This window comes from Numida meleagris, chromosome 1 (assembly GCF_002078875.1).
Source record: "Numida meleagris isolate 19003 breed g44 Domestic line chromosome 1, NumMel1.0, whole genome shotgun sequence".
Taxonomy (NCBI): domain Eukaryota; kingdom Metazoa; phylum Chordata; class Aves; order Galliformes; family Numididae; genus Numida; species Numida meleagris.
Window position 1 is genome coordinate 36,918,337 of NC_034409.1, and position 21,164 is coordinate 36,939,500.

Sequence of the window (21,164 nt, forward strand, 5' to 3'; positions counted from 1 at the left end):
CTAAGAATTTAATACCAAAAATTCTTTTCATCTGTGAAAATGAAGATACTCTTTCGTCTGCTTGTTGAATCTGAGAATCTTGTCTTGTGCTTTTTTTGATGGTTACTTTCTTTGCTTAGGATTCCAGTTCTGTGGTGGAGTGGACTCCAGCTCCCAAGGAAAAGTCTTCCCGAGGAGCAGACCGTCCAAACAATTATGAAGCAGAATGGGACATGGTCACCACAGTCTCTTTTAAAAAGAAACCCCATTCAAATGGAGGTACTTCAAAAATAAGTGAACTTTATTTTTCTTTCTTCTGACTTGTAACTAAAGAACTGCTTTCATAGTCCGGTGTAATGGATTTCATTAGGAACTGAAATGCTGGGCTCGTTTGTGGTAAAAGGTGAATTTCTGGGTGTGGAAAAACAATTTGGAATGTAATACCTGCTTTCTACCTCCAATCTAACTTCTTCTCTAAATTAGTAGAGAAGTGTATGGAAAATAAATGGTAAATCCAACATCATGTTGTCAGGAAATTTCAATGATGTGACAGTTCTGTCTGCATTGGACTCTTACATTCTTTCAAACAAATGGGATTTGAACTAAATGTCTTATTGGAGAGAAAAATGAGAAAAGCTTACTACTCAAATGTTTTGCACTATTGGAACAGCAGGGGGAGATAGAACGTATAGTTATATTGATACTTGAGTCTTTTATGTGGAAGCTTAAAAACCTGTTTTGTCTAGTGAACATACTTTGGGAAAATAATTTCATAGCTAATTATTCCTACTGTGCTATCTCAGTAGATATATGATTAAAAAAAATTCTAGTCAGCTTTTTCCTCTGATTCATCACAGTATTTTTCTTTATAATTTTTGTTTCTTTGTATTTATGAGCCCGAAACTAGAGACTCTTGTGCTTGTTTTTTTTTTCCATGTGTATGGTAGTTTTAAATGATTCTGGCTGTCATACATGTCATTTATGAGTACAGGTTTTAGAATTCAGACTGTGAATGTTGTGGGGGTAAAGTGCAATCTTAGCTTGTTGGATTCAGTGTTTGAGAGGAGCGTCTAAGGTGACATGAGGCTAAATCTCTGTCAGGCATGGAATGTTTTATTATGCCATTGGTCTGTATTGATTTTTTTCTTAATTTTTAAGAGGCAGAGTCCGTCTTGATCCAGAGCAAGTGTCAGTGAGAGCTATTGACTTAGATCATACGTTTTTGTTACTTCTTTATTTCTGGTGGCTATAATTGGATGGTGTTAGGATGGGTTATGTGCCAGTGTCCCTGCATCCTGCTGCTTTCCAGTCTCCCAGTAGCGTAGCATTGAATCCTTTTGTTTTGAAAGTGTTACAGTCTTGCACAGAGTGTATACCTATTTGCACAGTGAAGGAGGAAATAGCTTTTCAGTTCCATCTCCATTATATTGGTTGCAGCCTGACAAGGCATGCCCATGGTGTGCAATGTATAGTATGCAGTGTATACAGTATTCTACAATATTATAATGTATATTACATTTAGTTTTAATGAGCAGTACTACCATGTGAAGGTGCTGGTGGGATTTATCATGTTGCTGGAATTTTGTACAGCAATTGTACATTACGTGGTGGATCATTTTCGTACGCTGTTGACATATCTTAAGGGAAGCAGTCTGACAGAACTGCTTATTTCAAAAGTCTGTACAAGATGAGAAGACAATGAGAAATCGCTGTGGTGGTTATAGTACATGTTTTATTCTCAGAACTAATGCTGGGTGTTTGTTTACTGAGTGTTATTTCTCTTATTTAGAGGAACAGGGATAGATGATGTATTTGTGGTTGCTAATACTGAAAACCAAACAAAAATCATGTGATAATTTTGTTTTTAAGATGCTACAAATCACACAAATGGAGAAAGCACGTGGTCATTCCTGTTCAGTTTGACAGATCTGAAATCAATCAAACAAAACAAAGAAGGCATGGGATGGTCTTATTTGGTGTTCTGTCTGAAGGATGATGTGAAGCTTCCAGCTCTTCACTTTCATCATGGAGACAGCAAACTTTTTATTAAATGCCTTGAAAATCATGTTGTGCTGAGAGAGTAAGTATCAGCCAATCTTAGTTCTGATTTAAAATTTGGGTTATTGATTTACTTTTTTGATTCCTCAGTGAGTTTCAGATTAAGACTTTGTGATGTATTTTACGATCCCTTTTTTGTTAGTAGAATCAAGGTGTCTAAAGCTGTAATTTTATGGGCTGAAGTTTTAAAATGTGGATTACTTTATCAGCCACTTCAGAATCTGTTGAAATGTTACTAGCCTCAGTAGCTCCCTCCAGTGGATTCATAAGCTTCTCGTGAACGGTCAGATCATGTAAAATTAAATCTTTCATGAACCGCTACAGTGAAATGAGATAACTTGTGTTTAAAATTTGAGATCTCCTCCTATAAGGAAAATATCTGAATATTGATGTTGGTGTATGAGGCAATAAGTGTATGAAATATAGTACTATCAGTTATATCACTTTATATATAAATATTTTGCCGCAGAACTCAATTCTCTGTAATTTCTTTCTGTGGGGAATATATACTGCATTTGGTCTTTATTCTTCAAACCAATTTTTCAAGTGTAAATGTAGTTAGACCTTGTCATGGTGTTAAGTGCTTGAGTTTTGTTCTGTATTTATGTAGTGTTACCTCCAGGCTTTTTACCTGGATAAAAGCCGTTCTGCTGGGCATAGTGTAGATGCATAACAGAATAAAATGTTTTGCTATCATCATTTAGTCACAAGTATAATATAAAAAGACAACATGGTAAGTAAGACTAGGCAGAGCACTAAGAAACAACAAGATATTTCATCAGTGTAATATATACTGTGTTTTGTTAGCATCGCTCACAACATGTTCTGATGAAAGATTTGAAGGCAGGTAATGAAATGGCTTTGAGAATCCTTATGGAGAGCCCTTCTCATTCTGGGAGTGTTGAGGGTGTCAGAGTTGCCTTCAGTGGGTTGGTAAAGCTACGGCCTAAGTATTACTGTTATGCTGAAGTGCAAGCCAATAGAGTATGAGTGTTGTATAGTCATTGAGCTGATCTGCAAAAGGCTTTGGCAGTATGAGAATGTGGTGGCCAAGTCTGTGATAAGTTGTCAACTGCTTAGAGAGGGTGATATGGTCAGTGTGACCAGCTGGTGAAATGGTACTGTTGGTAGCATTGTCTGCAGGCCTTTAAAGAAGAAAAAAATCTGTGAAGATGAATGTAGGAGGGTAGCAGGGAGACAAGGTGAAGAGATAGTTTAGAATATTCTCTATACAGTTGGAGGGTAGGAAACCCTGGGTGACAGCTTCAGTTTCAGTTCTGTAGAGTCATGTGCAACAAATAATTGTAATTCACATTGCTACATAAAGTTGATTTATTGGTGAGTAATTGAATGGAAGTGAAAGAGAAGGATTTTGGTTCCTATTTCAAACACAGTCTCTTTCAGATAGTCAGTGGTGAATAGTTGGCCACTTAACTTCCTCTACTTGACCCAGTAGATGCTTAGTTCTTGTCCTTCATAGCCTCTTGTCAGGTAGTGTGGATGCTCCCGCAGCATCAGGACAAAACATTTCCTCTCAGACTGGGTAGGAAACTGTAGAAAGGCTGCCATGTCCTCATATCTGTTCTTAAAAGGTTTGTGCAGTCTGATCCAGCAGCTGTGTGCACCGGAGAGTTCAGAAGTGCTTAACAGATAGAGTTCACTGGTAAGGGATGATAGGGAAGCTTGGGATGATATTTGGGTATTTGGGATATGCAGAGCTGCATAGTGTTTCTGCCTGAGACTGTTCTGAGTGTTGCAGACTGAAACAGCAGATACTTTGGGAACTATGTGTGTAGTTTGGGAACTGTGATGCAGCTATGGAAATTAAATTTGCATGAAGTCAAGCAGTGAGCTGAACAGGAATTTCCAGTTTTAGTTAGAATACTTAGATTCCTATCTTCCATTTAAGGTCTGTTTTTGGCACCAAAGTCTCCTCTGTGGTCTATTCATATGTGATTTTTTCTTTCTTTTGTAAGAAAATAGTACGCTAAGTAACTTGCGGAGGTGACAAACTGTTCTTCGCACGTTTCTGTCATTTTGTGGTAGCTATTTATGCTTTAGTACGTGGAGTATCCAAGCTCACAGCCTCTTCTAGGGAAGGGTGTTTTTTGGATTGCATAAGGAAGTACGCAGCAATGCAATTACTTGTTATTCCAACCTCTCTATCTATGTAGATATCAAGTACTGATGTTAAGACATAGTTTAGCTTTTTCCTAGAATACCCTTCTGTCTTCAGAATTTTCTTCCTCTGTTTCTGCTACCTCAAAGGTTTTTGCATTTCATTACGACTGTGCCTTTTTAAATGTTGTGTCATTGCTGAAATTGGTATTTGTGAAGGGACTAAACTTGAGCAAAATACTTGTAATCTGTTGCTCTAAAGATTTTTTCTTAGTTTTGTTGCACCAGGTTAATATTGAGAAAATACCACACTTAAGACACTTTCTAACTTTCAGTATTGTGAACAAACGTTTAATTAAGTTTCTAGTTCACAAGTGTGTTTTGAGCATTAGCCACATAGCTGCCAATACTGAACAAGCTGTCCAGAGCACGTGTTTAATTACAGTGGAAGTATTGTACAAAGTTTTTTGTTCTTTTAGTTAAGAAAAACACAGTATGTGACTCAGCCTTTGCCCTGAACAACTTTTTTAGTAAAAGCCAGTTGAGCTTCATTAACTTTCACTGCCTCAGATCTTGGACTGTGGTGTCTGGTTGTTTCAAAATGAGATCTCTTGTTGGATTTCATATCCGACAGTGTTCTGTCATGTTGGAATTGAAAACTGATAAGGCTTATTAAAAAGTTCTTATCTTTGATTTTAATAACATGGTAGATGATGCAGGTATTAATAAAAATAAAAGTAATTTTTCTGCTGAAAACTAGAAATAGTGAATTTAAACTTTGGAAAAGAGTGATATAGTAAGGTATTTTATAAATGCAAGTCTGTGCAGTGGGTTAGGATTAGATGGCACAGAGCTTAGCGTTCTCCAGCCTGGCTACTAACTGCAGGGCTTGAATGTCAGATTGGCTTCTGAAATGTTGTCACTAGTTTAATATATTGAGCTGTAAGTGGTGTTGATTCAGGAGCTGACTAATTGATCAGGTTCCCATGCCAGAGGAGGGAAGAGCATGTAGGGGGAATAAGAGCAAAAGAACAGATGAAATACTAGGAGTGGCACAGTTCCAGCTGCCTTTGCTATCATTTTCATCTGACTGTGCAAGCCTGAAGTACAGGAGTGTACAAATGCAGTGAGTTACGCTAAATCAGGTTTGTGTTCACTTAGCATTTGGAGTCTACACAAAAATGTTTGTGTGACGGTAATCAGATGTTTGTTTCACAATATGATGCTTGCGGTGTTGGTAAACTCTTACTGGGATGAATTTTAGCATTAGGCTGACAGTAGGTGCTGTAATACTATTGGTTAGAAATTTGTTGATATGCTTTCATACAATGAAAGACAGTTTGTATTCCTTTATGTAATGTTTTACAGTATACAAAAAATGAAAGATTTACTAATTGGTAGAAAGAATTACTTAACCCATGGTGATGTGGATTCTTTTCACTCGCACTGTTATGTTAAAGGTGTTTCAGTGTATATGTTGAGTTTGACTGCCTCTGAGAATTTCCTTTCCTGCGTCATATTTTTTGTCCACTCTCAAATATAGAAAATATTTACTCTGAAAGTTGACACCCTCATGTAATTTCTCAGTACAGCATCGTAATTTTTTGGAAAAGTACAGAATATAACTCAGAATGAATTACTGATCTTATTTACAAAAGTCCTGTTTTATAAAATGTTAGCATTATGGACTCTTGCCAAAAGTGATCTTGCATCAGACTTGTTTTCCTTGCACAGAACCAGAAATGTGACTTTTAAAACCTATAAATATTCTAAAACATTTTCAGGAAGAACTGGTGGTACTTATAGAAACCCCATGCTTTAATTTTATTGTAGATCTCCACAGGATAAACTCCTCCTTCTTGTGAACTCTCAGAACAAATCTCTGTCTCAATCTTTTGAAAATCTCCTTGATGAACCATCATATGGCTTACTGCAGGTATGTATTGTTTGATATATTCTTTTTAATATTCAGAAGGCATTTATTAAAAGAAAAATGCCAGGCTTTTTATATCACAAAAATCTCCTGAGTCATTGCCATTCCAGCACCATTAATTGTATCCTAAAACGAGTACTTACTAGGGAACACACTTACTTGTAAGCTGTTTAGTACACTACTTATTTCTTAACATTCCTGTTTTAAACCTATTCAAGTTACTTTTGCCTGCAACTGTGTATATCTGGGTGCAGACAGTTTTAGAAATGGAAAAGAATTTTCTAAACTTTCCTTGACCAAATGCTCTTTTCTTGTTTTCTGGCGGTTTCAAAGAGAGGCTGGAAATAGAGCAGCAGTAAAGAGCACAGTATTGCTTAGAGTTTTTTCTTAAAACTGTTCATTATTTGGTGGACTTTATGGCCTCATGAAGGTCAGCAGCAAAATTTCTGGTGGTTAGATGAGGCCAGAGTTCTGACCTACTGATTCATTTAATTTATGGGATCTTCAGAAGCGCATTAGTTTCTGGACTTAGTTGTCATATAAAAGTTTTCTGTGTGATTGCTAGCAGAGTACTTGAGTTTTCAAGGTGCTACATGATGTGAAGGTAGACAAGCTTAGGCAGAAAAATGATGTTTTGTAGCATTAATCACAGGAAAGTAAACACCAAGTCTGATCTGATCTTATACATAGGTCAGATTTATTCAGCATACTGCTATCTAATCTTTCAGATCCATCAGTAGTATTGTTTTAATACTTAAGACCTTAACTTTTTGAATCATGCGATGAATGTACTGTGTGAAGTTACTTACACGTGAAACTTTCATAACTTTGAGACTTACTGTGTTCTACTTGTTGTTTTTATCTCCTTTAAGCACGAGAATTCTAAATAATCTGGGGCTTTTCATAATTTGCTTGTTTTTATTGTTATAACACAGAAATGGAAGAAAGATCCGTACACGGTAACAATGGGAAGGTTTTCCAAAGTCACAAACTATATTTTTGATAGTTTCCGATTAAGTGACCCTTCTACTCAAAGGCGACCACCATCAGAAATGGCAGACTTCCTCAACGATGCTATTCCAGGGTTAAAGATAAATCAGCAGGAGGAACCAGGATTTGAAGTCATTACACGAGTGAGTGTGTAAATGAATATGACACAGATGTATTGATTCTTTTTATGCACATCTTTAAAAGAATTGTAGGACTTGAAGCTTGGTGAGTTGTGCTGTTTATACTTGGCAATTGTGGCATGATCTACTCTGTCTTTTGTTGACAAGAGTAAAATCATTGTCAACTACTTCTGGAATATGTCATTTTTTATGCCTGCAAGTACAAATTTTGCTTTTAAAGCAAAAATGTCTGAGATTATTGAAGTGGGAATTATTTTTATCATATGGAATAGATACACTTCAAACTGAACTCTCATTTCATGCTTAACGTTTCCTCTGTGGCTGGGTAGAGCTATATTAAATAAAATTAGGGTATGCAGTCTACTAAATAACTTCCACAGCTAATCACTGTAACATTTTGGTTTGTTTTAAGAGATTTAAGAAGATAGCTTAAGAAGGTTTTTTTTAAAAAAAAAAAAAAAAAACTTAAATTGGATAATTAATGTCCATGATCTGTAAATGTACAGATTTATGTTTCACTTGAACCAAAACTAGAATGAAGTTGTAGTTGGATCATGAACTGCTTTGGGCTTCTGCTGTTGTCTTTTACAGATGAGTGGGAAATACATCTTTGTAAATGCTTCTGAGTACTATTTAAGGAGCTCATATGTTTTTAATGTTAAACTATTTTGATTACTATTTTTCCTTGAGGTCAAAATAGTGTTAATAGCTTAACAGTAGCTGTTTGAACTATGCAGTTCTAAAAATATATTGCCTAGCACTTCATTTTAGCTTTTTCCACTAATAAATCATTTTTTTTAAGGGGTAGCTTAGTTTAATTGATCTTACTGCCATGCTGTTCAGTCTGGTTTGGGAATAACATCTTTGAGCCTGAGTTCATTCTTCAGTTCTCTCAAGATGCGCTAGTGCATGTCAAGAATGTGCTTCTGAAGTGAAACTCCCTGTTGTCTTTGTTGGCTGCTCTGCACCTACCTATTGCATTTCTAGTTGTTCAGAGGCATCAGTCCATGGGACTAACCTGAAAGTAGTCTGCAGATGTTAGTGGAGGTGGAAGGCTATGTCAAACGCATCCTCTTCCAAAATCTGAAATACTAGCTTGGATAATCAGGTCCTCAGTGCACTGTGTCCTGCTCTTTCTGCCTGCGTTGCTCTGTACTGCTCCCTAATGTAGACTTACTAACTCTGAGGATCTAAGGCTAATGCAAATATGAACGTGAGAAAATATAGTTGAACTCAGTGTGAGGATCTAACAAGCTCAGTAACATTTGTGTGACTGTTCAAAAATGTTGAGGTTTGTATAAAACCTTTGTGTTTGTTTGTTTCAGATTGATCTTGGAGAACAGCCTGAAGTTAGTAGAAGAGAGCCTGTGTCAGTTGAAGAATGGGCTAAAAATATGGATTCTGAAGGAAGAATTTTAAATGTAGACTACATAAAGCAATCAATATTCAAAGGGGTAACCACCTGTTTTTCTAAAATCCTTTTATCTCCTTCCCAAATTATAGTTATGCTGGCTTTGTTATACTTGCAATGCTTCATGCAGGGCTGAAGGCATGAGGTAGTCAATGTTGTTGGAGTGACTATAAAAGATGGCTTACTGCTCACTGAATACCTCATGAATCTCATAACCATAAGGTGTACTGTACAAGTAGAGAGATCTTGTGGTGGCTGACTAAAAGGGAGTGGTTTTAAAAGACAGAGGCCCAAGTGATTGAGAGGAGAAATCAAAGTGACTTTCAGGAAAATGCCAGTGCTTCGCTGTGGTTCAGCCCAGAGCAAAAGAGGCTGAGGGGAGGCCTCATGGCGGCCTGCAGCTCCTCATGAGGGGAGCAGAGAGGCAGCGCTGAGCTCTGATCTCTGGTGACAGTGACAGGGCCTGGGGAAATGGCATGGAGCTGCATCAGAGGGGTCAGGTAAGGGATTAGGAAAAGGGCCCTGGACAGGCTTCCCAGGGCAGTGGTCACAGCGCCAAGCTGCTGGAGTTCAGGGAGCGTTTAGAAGACACTCCCAGGCGTAGTTTGATTTTTGGGTGGTTTTGTGTGCAGCCAGGAGTTGGACTCTGATCCGTGTGGGTCCATTCCAGCTCAGGATATTCTTTGATTCTGTGAGTGTTAGACTATCAGGCTTATTGTTCTTAAGAGTGTTTTCTTATCCAACAAAAGCTTTCCTTTCTTTGCCAAGCAGTTTACCTGGATTTGTCCCTCAGTACTAAACACTTGCTGATATTTATTATTGAATTGCAATTCAATAATTGCAAAATTGAATCCACTGAATGTGACTTCAGTCTCACTGATTTTATAAGTTTTTATTATATGCTGTAGCTGTTCTACCTGATGCTACTTTAGTGTTGGATTTTTTTTTTTACTCTATTTTTGTGGGAATCCTGCTGCCTTAATGCATTCTTTCTAAACTTGTTGATGCATGTTTATGAGAATGCAATCTTCTGTTCTGGAGGTTTAAGCATGGGTAGAGAATGATAACATTGACATTACATGTATTTTATTACAAATACATATTGAAGGGGGTAGAGCAAAACTGAAAGATCTTTTAGTTTATGTGACTGTTCTTTAATATGCTTGTGTCTGAGGTGTCCAGCTAAGGACCCTTGAGCAATCGTGACAATTCCTGCAAACCCTTTTTTCCAGCCACCGATGTTTCAGTGTCACTTGTGTTTTCCATTGCCAGAGGAGCAAGTGCTCAGTGTTCTTAATGACTCTCGATAACTTCTAGTACATTAAATGGAGAGCCTCTTTAAAGACAGTGCTTCTCATCCATTGTTACATACTGGATGAGTTCCAGTTACTGCTTGGCTAGAGCACCAAGTTTCAGTGGTTGATGCTCTTTACTGCACCACCTTCCTTGCTTTTCTTTAATGGTAAACGGAAAAAAATACAGTGAGACATCAAGCAAAGCGGCAGGAGTATGGCCTTGGACTGGTAAACTGGGGGAGTGGGGTCTTAGGAGTTGGAAAAGTCTCTTTTGATGTATGGGGGATAGGATTCAGCTAGTACATTTTTGTCATATAGAAATGATTACTTAGCAAGATGTCTGACAAATAGTGCCCTTCAGTGAACAACGGTATTTTTGGTTGCTTGAAAGGTTCATCTGCAAGTTGACTATGTTGTGTTAGATGAAACTATTTGTTTAGAAAAGAGAGAAAATGGAAGGTTAGTACTCAAGATGAGTGTATGGAGACAAAACTTCAGCAGTTAAACAGCATCATGTTTAAATGTATAGATTTTAAAGGTACTTTTTTTTGTTTCTTAGTATCTGCGGTGCCCTTAAGGTTTTTATTTCAAACAGTGATGCAAAAATATAGTAAGAAATACCTTTTGAAAAGCTTTTTATATTCTGAGGATGGTATCCAGTAGTTCTACAGCTTAGAGCATGTGTTAAATTGGTTTTCATTCCAGTTTTTTGATGAATCTAATCTGTATTGTTGCTTAGTCATTCTGTCTTCCTTCTTTTCCTCCAAGTACATTAGTTAGCAACTAAAGTTTGGCTGCACTGTAACAAGGACAATCTTATTCATAAGTTTTGTTTCTCTTAAGCTGTTCCCTTCAGAAGCATTGTATTGCTGTAGGAGTGTTTCCTCTCAAAACTGAATTCATGTTTTTGTTAATGTTTCCAATCTATTTTTCCCTAGGGACTCTGCCATACTTTAAGAAAAGAGGCATGGAAATTTCTTTTGGGGTATTTTCCTTGGAATAGCACTAAAGAAGAGAGAGCAAACTTGCAAAAAAGGAAAACGTGAGTCCAGTTTCAAGTTGAAAAATACATGAAATTGTTTGGTGTTTTTTTTTAAGGTGTAACTTGAAAGGTAGCTGTTCAAGATTGTTCATTGTGGTGAGGTGTTTGACAGACCTTCTTAAAAAGATTATTACGTTCAAGGGAAAATATTATATAGACAGATTGCTGTTACCCAATTTATTCCAAAGAACGAATGGAAAGAATACTTAATTTAAAAAAACAAAAAAAAGGAAATGTAGTGAATGAGCATGTTCTGGTTTCACAGTGATCTTTCTTCCTCAGGGATGAATATTTCAGGATGAAACTGCAGTGGAAGTCTGTCAGTGAGGAACAGGAAAAACGAAATTCAAGATTAAGAGACTACAGGAGTCTCATAGGTAAATTTGGTTTCAGAAACATGCAACTCTGTGAACTCTCAAATCTTTGCAATTCATCATGAAATTGAAGAAATGTAAGCTTTTGAGTAACATATATGAAGAGGCATTAAAAAACTAGTGTGTAGCTATTCTTAAAGATGTCTGAATTTTCTTATACACTTAGAACTTTTTCTTAACCAGGGTAATTCAGGGCTTTTACACCATAGTGCTGCGGAATGGCTGGATTTTTTTTTACTTCCCTTAATTAAAAAAAAATGCTTTTTCCTTTTTATTTGAAAATGTCATTAAAATAATGGTGATACAGTAAGAATTTTACACGTATGCTGAGGGTTAAGAGAGGTCTTGAGCTTTTTAGAGTGAGTATGTACTTGTAAATGGCTTATTAACAGAAAATAACATTCAGGGTTCAAAAATGGCTGGAGTTCTAAGTATCTGAAATGTAAGTGAGAGTAATAGGCTTTTGTAAACTAGACCCCAAATTATGAAATAGTCCTTTTTCCTTAAAGTGCACTTAAAATTTTGCACATTTTGATAAATTCAAAAAAGGTTACTTTAATAAAGAACATGCTACATACTTGTGATGTTTGAGGCATCACAACTGTCTGATGAAAGCAGTGGTTTCTGCTCAATACGAGCTGTAAGAATTTGTTAAAAAGAACTTCTCATGTGCTGTAGTGAACTGTAATTGTCTTTTTGCTGATGGTATGGTAACCTTCCTGCTGTGGTTTATGCTGCATCTCATAAGCATTCGTGAATGGCTTGCATAGCTAGCTCACATAAAATTGTTCTTAATCCCTGTAAGCGAAGAACATTTCCACTGAATTATAATCAGGAATTTTTCCATTTAAAACAAACTAAAGCTTTCAAATCTGTTTTATGAATGAATTGTTTTATTTAAGAGATTTTCTTACTTTTCAAGTGTTCTTTCAGTGATGCATCTGTTGTCTTTAAGACTTCAAAGATTTGCAACATTGTTTGAGGGAATAAACAGCAGTTTAGAAAAACATCTTGAATTGATTAGATGCTGGCTTTGTACAACGTGTTTTGAAAATGTTTTTAAATCTGAACTGTTTTTAGAGAAAGATGTAAACAGGACAGATAGAACAAATAAGTTCTATGAAGGTGAAGATAATCCAGGATTGATTTTACTTCATGATATTTTGATGACCTATTGCATGTATGACTTCGACTTAGGTAAGTTGTGCTCCTCTGAACGTAATAGCTGTTTTAGTTTCCGATGTACAGCTTTGCTTGTATTAAGATCTGTTAATATGATTGATCTCATATTGCTTACAACACTTTCTTTAAATTCTAGGTTCATATTTTAATAATATGGATAACTTTGCTTTCTGATTCTGCTTCTCACTCTCTTACCTAATCTCATAGGCATCTGAATTCATCAGATGAGGTGGGATTAGGAATTAAGTGGCAGATTGCCTTCATTTTACCCATACTGTTGTTTTCCTGCAGTTGAGGCAGGTTTGCTTTTCAGAGTTTTAACTGGGTTTAATAAGAAGTGATAAAGCAGCTGCCACTGCTGTAATTAAAACTCAGCATGCTTAACCAGCTGTTTGTAAACACGTCTGTATTTCTGAATACTTTAAAAGCTGGTTCTCAAGAGGTACACTTAGCAGTTTCTCAAAAACTGTACTTTAGTGTATGCATCTGGCATAGAAGGAAAAGCACACAACGCTGACCTTAAATCCCAGTATAGCTGAGATACTCGTCTTGGGAGTTGAGAGATATTTCTAGCTGTTTTCCACTCCTTATCCCTAGCATGACATCTGGCTCTTCTGTATTTGTGGGTGGCTGGTTCTTCTACAGAAAAATGCTAGGATTCTAGAAGTCTGTTTTGTGATGGATTTTGAAGGAAAAAATCAGAACAAATCTTTTAATTGCTAATACATTTGCTTCAGAGCAGTAGTTCTTGTCAGCTTTGTGCCTTCTGTCAAGTCTGTGAAGAGACTTAGTCTTCTTCTTGAAAAAGAAAGGGAAACCTGAATGTGTACTTCTTCTATGTTTTTCCACGCTTCTACCTGCATTACCTTGCAGTAACATTTATCTTATGAAATAAAAGCATGTTTACCACCTGGTCTATTAAAAACAGTTTAGATGGCTTAAATTTATACAGGGAAGAAGTCTTTTGTTTTATAAACAAGAAAGAATAATGGAAATACAGTATATTTGACATTGCATGTGTCCAGCGAGTCTAAGTTACTCAAGTATTGATATAATTCTCGCTTTAATATTTCAACAACAGCTACAGAGAGTCTGGTTAATGCCACAAATCTCCATATGAATGAAGGGGACAGATCAGCTGTTGATATGACACTTTTTTAAATGAATGTATCTCTCAAGACATGATAATGAAACTGGTATTGATCCTTAAGAGACTTTTAAATTGTCTTGTACAGCGGCATTTTCTCTGGACTTATTTTTGCCTATAGTATTAAATGTACAGTAAATAAATTTTTTTAATCTTTTTGAATTATTTACCTGTTTTCTGTTCTTTGCTCTATTTTGCTTCTCACATTTGCTCCCTATTTTCACACTCAATGATTTCAGTTTTTGTCAGTTACTCAATTATAATTACATTATTAAGAAATGTAACTGACCATGTTTGAGTCTAAGTGAGAAATAAGTTAAACCGACTGCTGATGGTGGACATGCACACAATTTATGTTCTCCCTTACTTAGAGATGTTAGCAGCAGCAATGGGACAGCAGATAAGTTGACTTGAACATCAGTGGTAGGGTAGTTGGGAGAGTGAGATAAGGGGAAAACAAGCTCTGAAAGTCTTCCCTACTATTCTTAATTGTGCTGTTAATTCCAATTATAGTGAATGTACAAACTTGTAATGCAAACATCTGTCTAGCTCAGTCATTTAACACACTTGAAAAATGTCTGTTCTACTGTTGAGTTTAACTAAATTCCTGTTTGTCTTTCTTTTTCTGTTAAGGTTATGTCCAGGGAATGAGCGACTTGCTTTCACCTGTTTTGTATGTTATGGAGAATGAAGTAGATGCCTTTTGGTGCTTTGTATCATATATGGATCAAATGGTAAAAATAAGTTGCTTTTTTTTAGCCTACATATATTTAAAAAAAAAAAGAAAGATCTGTGGGTAGCATTTGGGGTTAATTTTTTGAACTTGATTTTTTTTAAATACTTTTAAAGCAAGGATCATCTCCTGTATTTGAAGGCAATGTGTTTTATCTCTGACAGAAATTACAGTGGGTTGATAATAATCTTACTGCGTAATATGGACAAATTTGACTATTTGAAAATTCCAAAGTAACTTGGAACCAGAATGCTTAATTTCATATTATACAGGAGTCCTCTAGAAAGATTTTATCCAGTGTAGTTGTTCCCAGTCTGGAGTTTAGACTTCCTACAAACAGAAACTTCTCTGATTGATGTATGTGGTAAAACACTATGTGACTAGTACAACAAAAAAAAGAAAAGTTGTCTTTTGTTTTGAGTGCAATGTTGCTGCATGGCAGTACAGAGGGTAGACTAATTTAAATTTCAGTTATCATTTGTTACATAATAAAGTAAGTAAGGATAATGTTGGAGAGGTGTGGTTCACTGCTTAACTTAAACCTTTCAGTAAAAAGCAGACATTTCATTAATTACAGGTATAGTCTCTAACTACTCCGCACACGAAATACCTAAAGGATGAGAATCACTTGATACGATAACTTTGATATAATTATATATATAAATCTCATCGTTATTTGAGTTAATATAAATGACAGTGTGAATATTTTATTTCATCCAGCATCAGAATTTTGAAGAACAGATGCAGGGTATGAAGACACAACTAATTCAGCTGAGTACTTTGCTTCGTTTACTAGACAGTGGATTTTGCAGTTATTTAGGTAGGTGTGTTACTCGTGCACAGTAACTAAAACAACTTACTACATTCTGTGTGCATTGATATCCTGACCAGTCTTCAAACATATTTCCAAGAGTAATATGATATGGTTACAGGACTCATCTAGAAGATTTCTAAATTAGAAACACCTGTAAGATTTCAGTAATTGCTTTGCATGTGTTGAAAAAGTGCCTGCTTGTTACTGGCTTATGCCATCATCCACCAAGTATCATTGGTTTTGAAGAAGGACTACCATTTTATCCGTTGTATGATTTTGTACCTTTGAAGTGTATTTTTCCCATTGTCTTAACCAAATATGATGTTTATGAAATGTAATACTCATATTCCTAGAATCTCAAGACTCAGGCTACCTTTATTTTTGCTTCCGATGGCTTCTCATCAGATTTAAAAGGGAATTTAGCTTTCAAGATATTCTTCGACTCTGGGAGGTAAGCAGGTGTTTCATCACACAAGCTATAAAGTATTCTTCTGTGCAAGGCATAGATCATTCTACAAAGCGATTAATACTCTAATATAAAAATCTGTATTGGTGTAAGAGAAGGCATATTAGCATATGTTGTGTCTTTATAGCCAAAGCAGTAACTTGAGATGTTTGTGAAAAAATCCTTATAAGAGCTGATGGGTTAAGTTGGCTTATTTACATAAGGTTTGAACAGGACTCCTCAGGTGAGACTCTTAAGTGAGAGTAGTAACTGGAGAATATCAGGTTACTTTTTTGTGTGTGAAAAACATCTTTTGCTAGGAGAAGTGGTATTGGTGTAATGTTCATAAATATGGGATCTGAAATGCACAAAACCAAAAGAATTCTCTTATTCTAAGGTGTAAAATGAGATTTTTGGGGGGGAAAAATTGCTCATCTTCACATTTCCTGTTCCCAGTGTTATCTTGTCAGTATTTTTTTTTAAAGACAAATTTTTCTTCTTAACTTGAGAACTGTATCTGTTCTCATAGTTTGTAATCCTAGTCTGGTGCTTTTATCACCTTTGCCTTAGTGCGTGTATAAATGTGTGTACAGAAGAACACCCCCCTATATATCTAAATCCTTAAAATACTTTTACTGTCTTAGGAGGATGATGGAATCCTGATGATACGTGATAGTCTCATAGGTTCTGTTTATCACATCGTAACGTACGTAGGCCACTCCAAAAGTAATTCCTCCTATTTATTTCCATGGAAACTACCACAGATACAAAGAGCACAATAACATTATTTGACGAAGCAAAATCTCGGCTACAAAATGCTATTTTTAACATAGTCACCACCATTAGCTATGGATTTCTGCCAACAGTGAACAAGAGCCTGAGTGCCACGCTCATTAAAATCTGTGCCAACAGATGCGGCCCACTGTTGCTGTCACCACTGCTGAAATGCACCACCCACTGCCTCACAGTGCTCACAGCCACTCTTTGGTCTCTTTGGTAAACATTCAGCAGGTGTCAGTGGGTGCAATGTTTTCCATGTGAAGGAATTCAGTGACACACGTTTGCTTCATACGCATCTCTTTGTCAGATGCCATTGTGTCAGCCTGCCCCTCTGCTACCATCTGTCACACAGCAACAACATGGAATGGATATTGGTGGGAAGGTTCAACCTCTACTGCCGTACCACCAACATCCGCATCTGAAGTTGTAGGCCAGCATAATAAAATAGGAGGCATTACTTTTAGAGCAGCCCTCATATGTTTACTACAAGTATTCAGTGTCTTTGCCAGGAGATATGGAATGAGGTATATCTTGTTTTCATTTTTTTTTTTAAAAGAAGGCATTATATTAAAATTTTTATGTGAAAACTAGTGTTACCTTTGTCACGTTTTAAGCCCAGCTTACCGCTGTTTTTTCTTCCTGTTCACAACTGTGCAGCTTCATTGGTATCAGTGGAATGTACATGTGGGATTCAAAAAGTGTAAACATGGGACACGATGTTTCTTATGTAATTAGTGGAGATGTGAACTGCTTTTAGAGCAAAATTTACATGCTGTGTTTTAATCCAAGGTTAGAGAGACTGAAGGGAACCTGTGTGATGGTGATGGTATCCCATGATAACAGGGAATTAGTAGTATCTGAGATAAACTAAACAGCTAGTGACTTAAACTTGTAGTTGCCACTGAAAGAGAAATTTCAAATAACTGTAGAAATATGTAGTTTCCTGCAAAAATAGCTTGTTCTTGTTAAACCCCTAAGCTTCAGGGTTTTATTAAAACACTATTTTCTAACATTTGCCTCTCTTTTCAGAGGAGGAGTGTAAGCATTTCAAAAGTTTCTCATATTTTAACAGGTTATGTGGACAGAATTGCCTTGCCAGAATTTTCATCTTCTCCTCTGTTGTGCTATCTTAGAATCTGAAAAACAGCAAATAATGGATAAGCAATATGGCTTTAATGAAATATTAAAGGTATTGAGTTCTTGTGCGTTATTTAAATATTAACTCTCTGGCGTTAATGCAGTATCTTCTGTATTTCATGTTGGGGGGAATGGGGGTGGGGAGGGTAAACTCCATCTTCTGTAGCATTACGTTTGAACTGAATGCCTGTTTGCCGTGCTTTCAGAATGATGCATTGGATGTCTGTAGTTAGTAAGATGATGAGCATGGAAAATGATTCTCAGTTTAAACTGTTGCTTAATATGTTTAATCTTAATTTTTGCTTTGTCTTATAATCTTATTTGATATCTCATTGAAAATGTGGGCTAGGGAGTAACTTAGGAGGGCTGGGTAGTTTGCCACATACAGAAATATCATGGATTCCTCATACAGGTCTTAGTGATGAAAGCCAGCTGTTGCATACTACATCTTCTAGAGTCCATTTGTCAATGCAAATAGACAGTATGTTTAGCACTTCACAGCTTAGGGGTTAGTCCTATGAGATGATATTTATTCTTGCAGTATATTTAACGACACAGCATATTTCACATGATTTGTTACGCTCACTATTTGTGAATGTATTTTTTTAGCATATCAATGAACTGTCTATGAAAATTGATGTGGAATACATACTCTGCAAAGCAGAAGCAATTTCTATGCAGATGATGAATTGCAAGGTAATGATATTTTGAATATATCTACTGTAAACAGTTATAGACAGTAAAACTAAGCAGTTGGCTCTAATTGTACAAGTTGTGAAATAACTAAATGTCTGGCTATGATAAAAGATATGCTGTGCCTATCTATAGCACCTATATTCCAGAAGTCTATAAACAAGATTAATTTTATAGAGAAATGCAGTCCACTGGTGGAAAGCTGACTTGTGCCTTTTGATTGTTATTTCTTAACTCTTACTGGATAACCTCAGTACAAGTAATTTGATGTATGATGGGCTTAAGAAGGATGAGATGAAAGATTCTTTCCACTGAAAGAGTACCAAATGGATGCCATCAACTAATGATGCACTAGATAAAAATAACTTCAATAAGATGAAGTGTAATTTTAATAGTTGGACTTCTATTGTGGACTTCTATTTTGGGGATGAAGATGAAAATCATTAATTGACTGCTGAGCCTTTCTTCTTTTGCTGTCTGTTTGAAAAGCAGATGCAGAAAATGGTACTCACGCTGAGATGTTTGCAATACAGCCAAATTCAGCTGAATAATTACTTTGGGGAGAGGGAACTTAATAATTAAAAAAAAAAAATCAAAGAAAATTTTCCCTTTGCTTTTATAGGAATTGCCTCAAGCAGTTAGTGAGATCCTGGGGATAGAAAGTAGTTCTGTAACACCAGATTCAGATACTGGAGAGGATGAAAGTGGAGCTGTGCTGAGCTGTCCTACATCGTCGTATCAGAGAATCTCAACACCTGTAATTGCTGCCAATGGAACAAGAGAAAGCACTCAACAGATGTCTGAGACGCAGAGCTTGGCACCTGCGTAATTACAGCTGATTAAATTGAAGAAAGACTTTACCGAGCACGTTGTCTCCAAGCACTTGAGAGATGGATATTTAAATTTGGTGTTGATTAAGCTTTAAGGTTGGAAAGAAAATCTGTACTGTAATGCTCTTGCATTAAAGCTTTACAACATGACTCAACTTAACTATTTTTGTAGTTTCTTCTACCAAAATAGCCTTTTGTTTTCAATAACATTCCTTAATATTTTTGTAGCGAAGTGCATTTTCTTTTTGCTGGTGAACTGGAAATGGATGGTGATTAAGAAGGAATTTGAAAATTATGCTTTTGCTGAGCTTTCACACATATTGATCTGAGACAGTGTGAGTTCTTTGATTTGAGCAGATTCACGTTAGTCCAGCTGAAACTGCTGTACAAAATTTTAAAGCTGAAGAGATGCTGATATGTTAAAGATAATTTTGTAAATGAATGGGTTTTCCCTATTTCAAATGTTTACAAAAATACTTCTAAGTATTTGTTGCTGGTTGAATGTAGATTTGAAATGGACATTTTTACTTAGGCAGTTTAATGTCCAAATACTGAATTTTGTGTAACTGGGAGTGGATGACAGTATATTTTTACATTAACATATCTTCACTTTATATATGCATATATATTTACACACATACACTATATACACAAATGTTTGTGAGTACTAGAAGGATAGTCATATTTTCAATATCTGAATAAACTTGACTGTTCGTTCATATGAATCAGTTTGACCAGATTAATGCACAGCTCAAACTTGGGCTCATTTTCAGAACTATTTTCTAACTGAAGGTAACTCATGTGAATACATTCAGTTTTACATTTGAGGTAATTTTGCGATGGTTTCTTGCCAACTTTACTAATGTTTATCTTTGCTAATATATAACTGATCAGTTAACTACTTACACTGTTTTTATGCCAAATTATTTGGAGAATTAATAAACAGGTTATTAAAAAGTAATCACAATTAACATTAATGCATTTTTTGTATATGCAGAAGGCATTGTGAGTTTATTCCATGCCATGCTGATGTCTTTGACGTTATGTGAAATTGAACATAACTGATAAAGTGTATTCATCATTTGGTAACTATTGTACATATATAAAATAAAAATCAAAGCTAATTTAGTGTTTTTAATTAAATCATATTTAGAGAAAAAATCTAGTTGTCTCTTTGATGTAACAATGTGAGATAGAGGGGACAGCTAGCACATGTTAGTCCATTGGCATTGTGTATTCCGTGTAGCAAAGAGCAGTGGGAGTATTTGCTTCTTTGAGTGGTGTATGTCTTTCAGCTGTAGCCTCTTGATGATGGATGTGAAGGAGCTTTCTTTTCTGCAGCAGTATGCTATTACAAACATTATTTGTACCATCTAAAGCAAATACAAGCAATACAAAAGGGCTTTGATCGATGAATAAAGTTGTTACAACAATCTGAGACCCGATTAAACTTCTCACACCGGTTGTGAACAAACACTGAAGAGCTGAATCAGTACAAGCTTTGTTTTCAATATTGTCCGTGTGCTATCTCTCATCAGTTAATAAGAGAATCTTATGCGTTAGAAGTCAAGGATTCACAGCTCGGCGTATCTCTGTCCTTTCATTTCCTGCTCAGGAAATTACTTGAAGCATCAGGCCTTTGTTCATTGTGGAGCATTGTGCTTCTTGGCAGTTAATCTAATGTGGCAGAGAATACGGAAAGGCATTAGTATTTATATCATCAACACCGTGGCTTGCATACACTGAGTTTCAGTATTTTTGGTTCACCAAATTCACTTTGAAGTGTACTTGTTAAATATTTTTGTCAAAAAACTGTTAACATGAAACTAGGGAAGTCTTAAACTGAGATGATGTGGTCAAGTCTGTCAATTAAGTATGCGTGCATCTTAGTTATTCAGGGTATGCAGTCAAAAAATGCAATATATTGAAGTCTTGAAGGAAATCATAATTGAATATTTGAGTGGGATTCTGTTATGTCATGCAACTTTAATCACCCTTGATAAGAAATACTGCCAGCCTTGTAAAAAAGTAAAGTTTGGCATTCCTCTTTTGGGTAAGATCAA

At 36.0% G+C, this 21,164-nt stretch overlaps 1 protein-coding gene across 1 annotated transcript in view; it reads left to right on the plus strand.

Annotated features, from left to right (window-relative positions):
• TBC1D15 (TBC1 domain family member 15) overlaps positions 1-20,534 on the plus strand; it is a 29,012-nt gene extending 8,478 nt beyond the window's left edge. The window contains exons 4-17 of the mRNA XM_021385186.1: positions 120-258; positions 1,849-2,059; positions 5,989-6,091; positions 7,024-7,221; positions 8,544-8,672; positions 10,863-10,966; positions 11,249-11,343; positions 12,421-12,537; positions 14,303-14,403; positions 15,123-15,222; positions 15,570-15,667; positions 17,514-17,630; positions 18,188-18,274; positions 18,894-20,534. Coding sequence (XP_021240861.1) covers positions 120-258; positions 1,849-2,059; positions 5,989-6,091; positions 7,024-7,221; positions 8,544-8,672; positions 10,863-10,966; positions 11,249-11,343; positions 12,421-12,537; positions 14,303-14,403; positions 15,123-15,222; positions 15,570-15,667; positions 17,514-17,630; positions 18,188-18,274; positions 18,894-19,100 — 1,806 coding nt within the window. The 3' untranslated portion in view covers positions 19,101-20,534. The remainder of the gene's footprint in view (positions 1-119; positions 259-1,848; positions 2,060-5,988; positions 6,092-7,023; positions 7,222-8,543; positions 8,673-10,862; positions 10,967-11,248; positions 11,344-12,420; positions 12,538-14,302; positions 14,404-15,122; positions 15,223-15,569; positions 15,668-17,513; positions 17,631-18,187; positions 18,275-18,893) is intronic.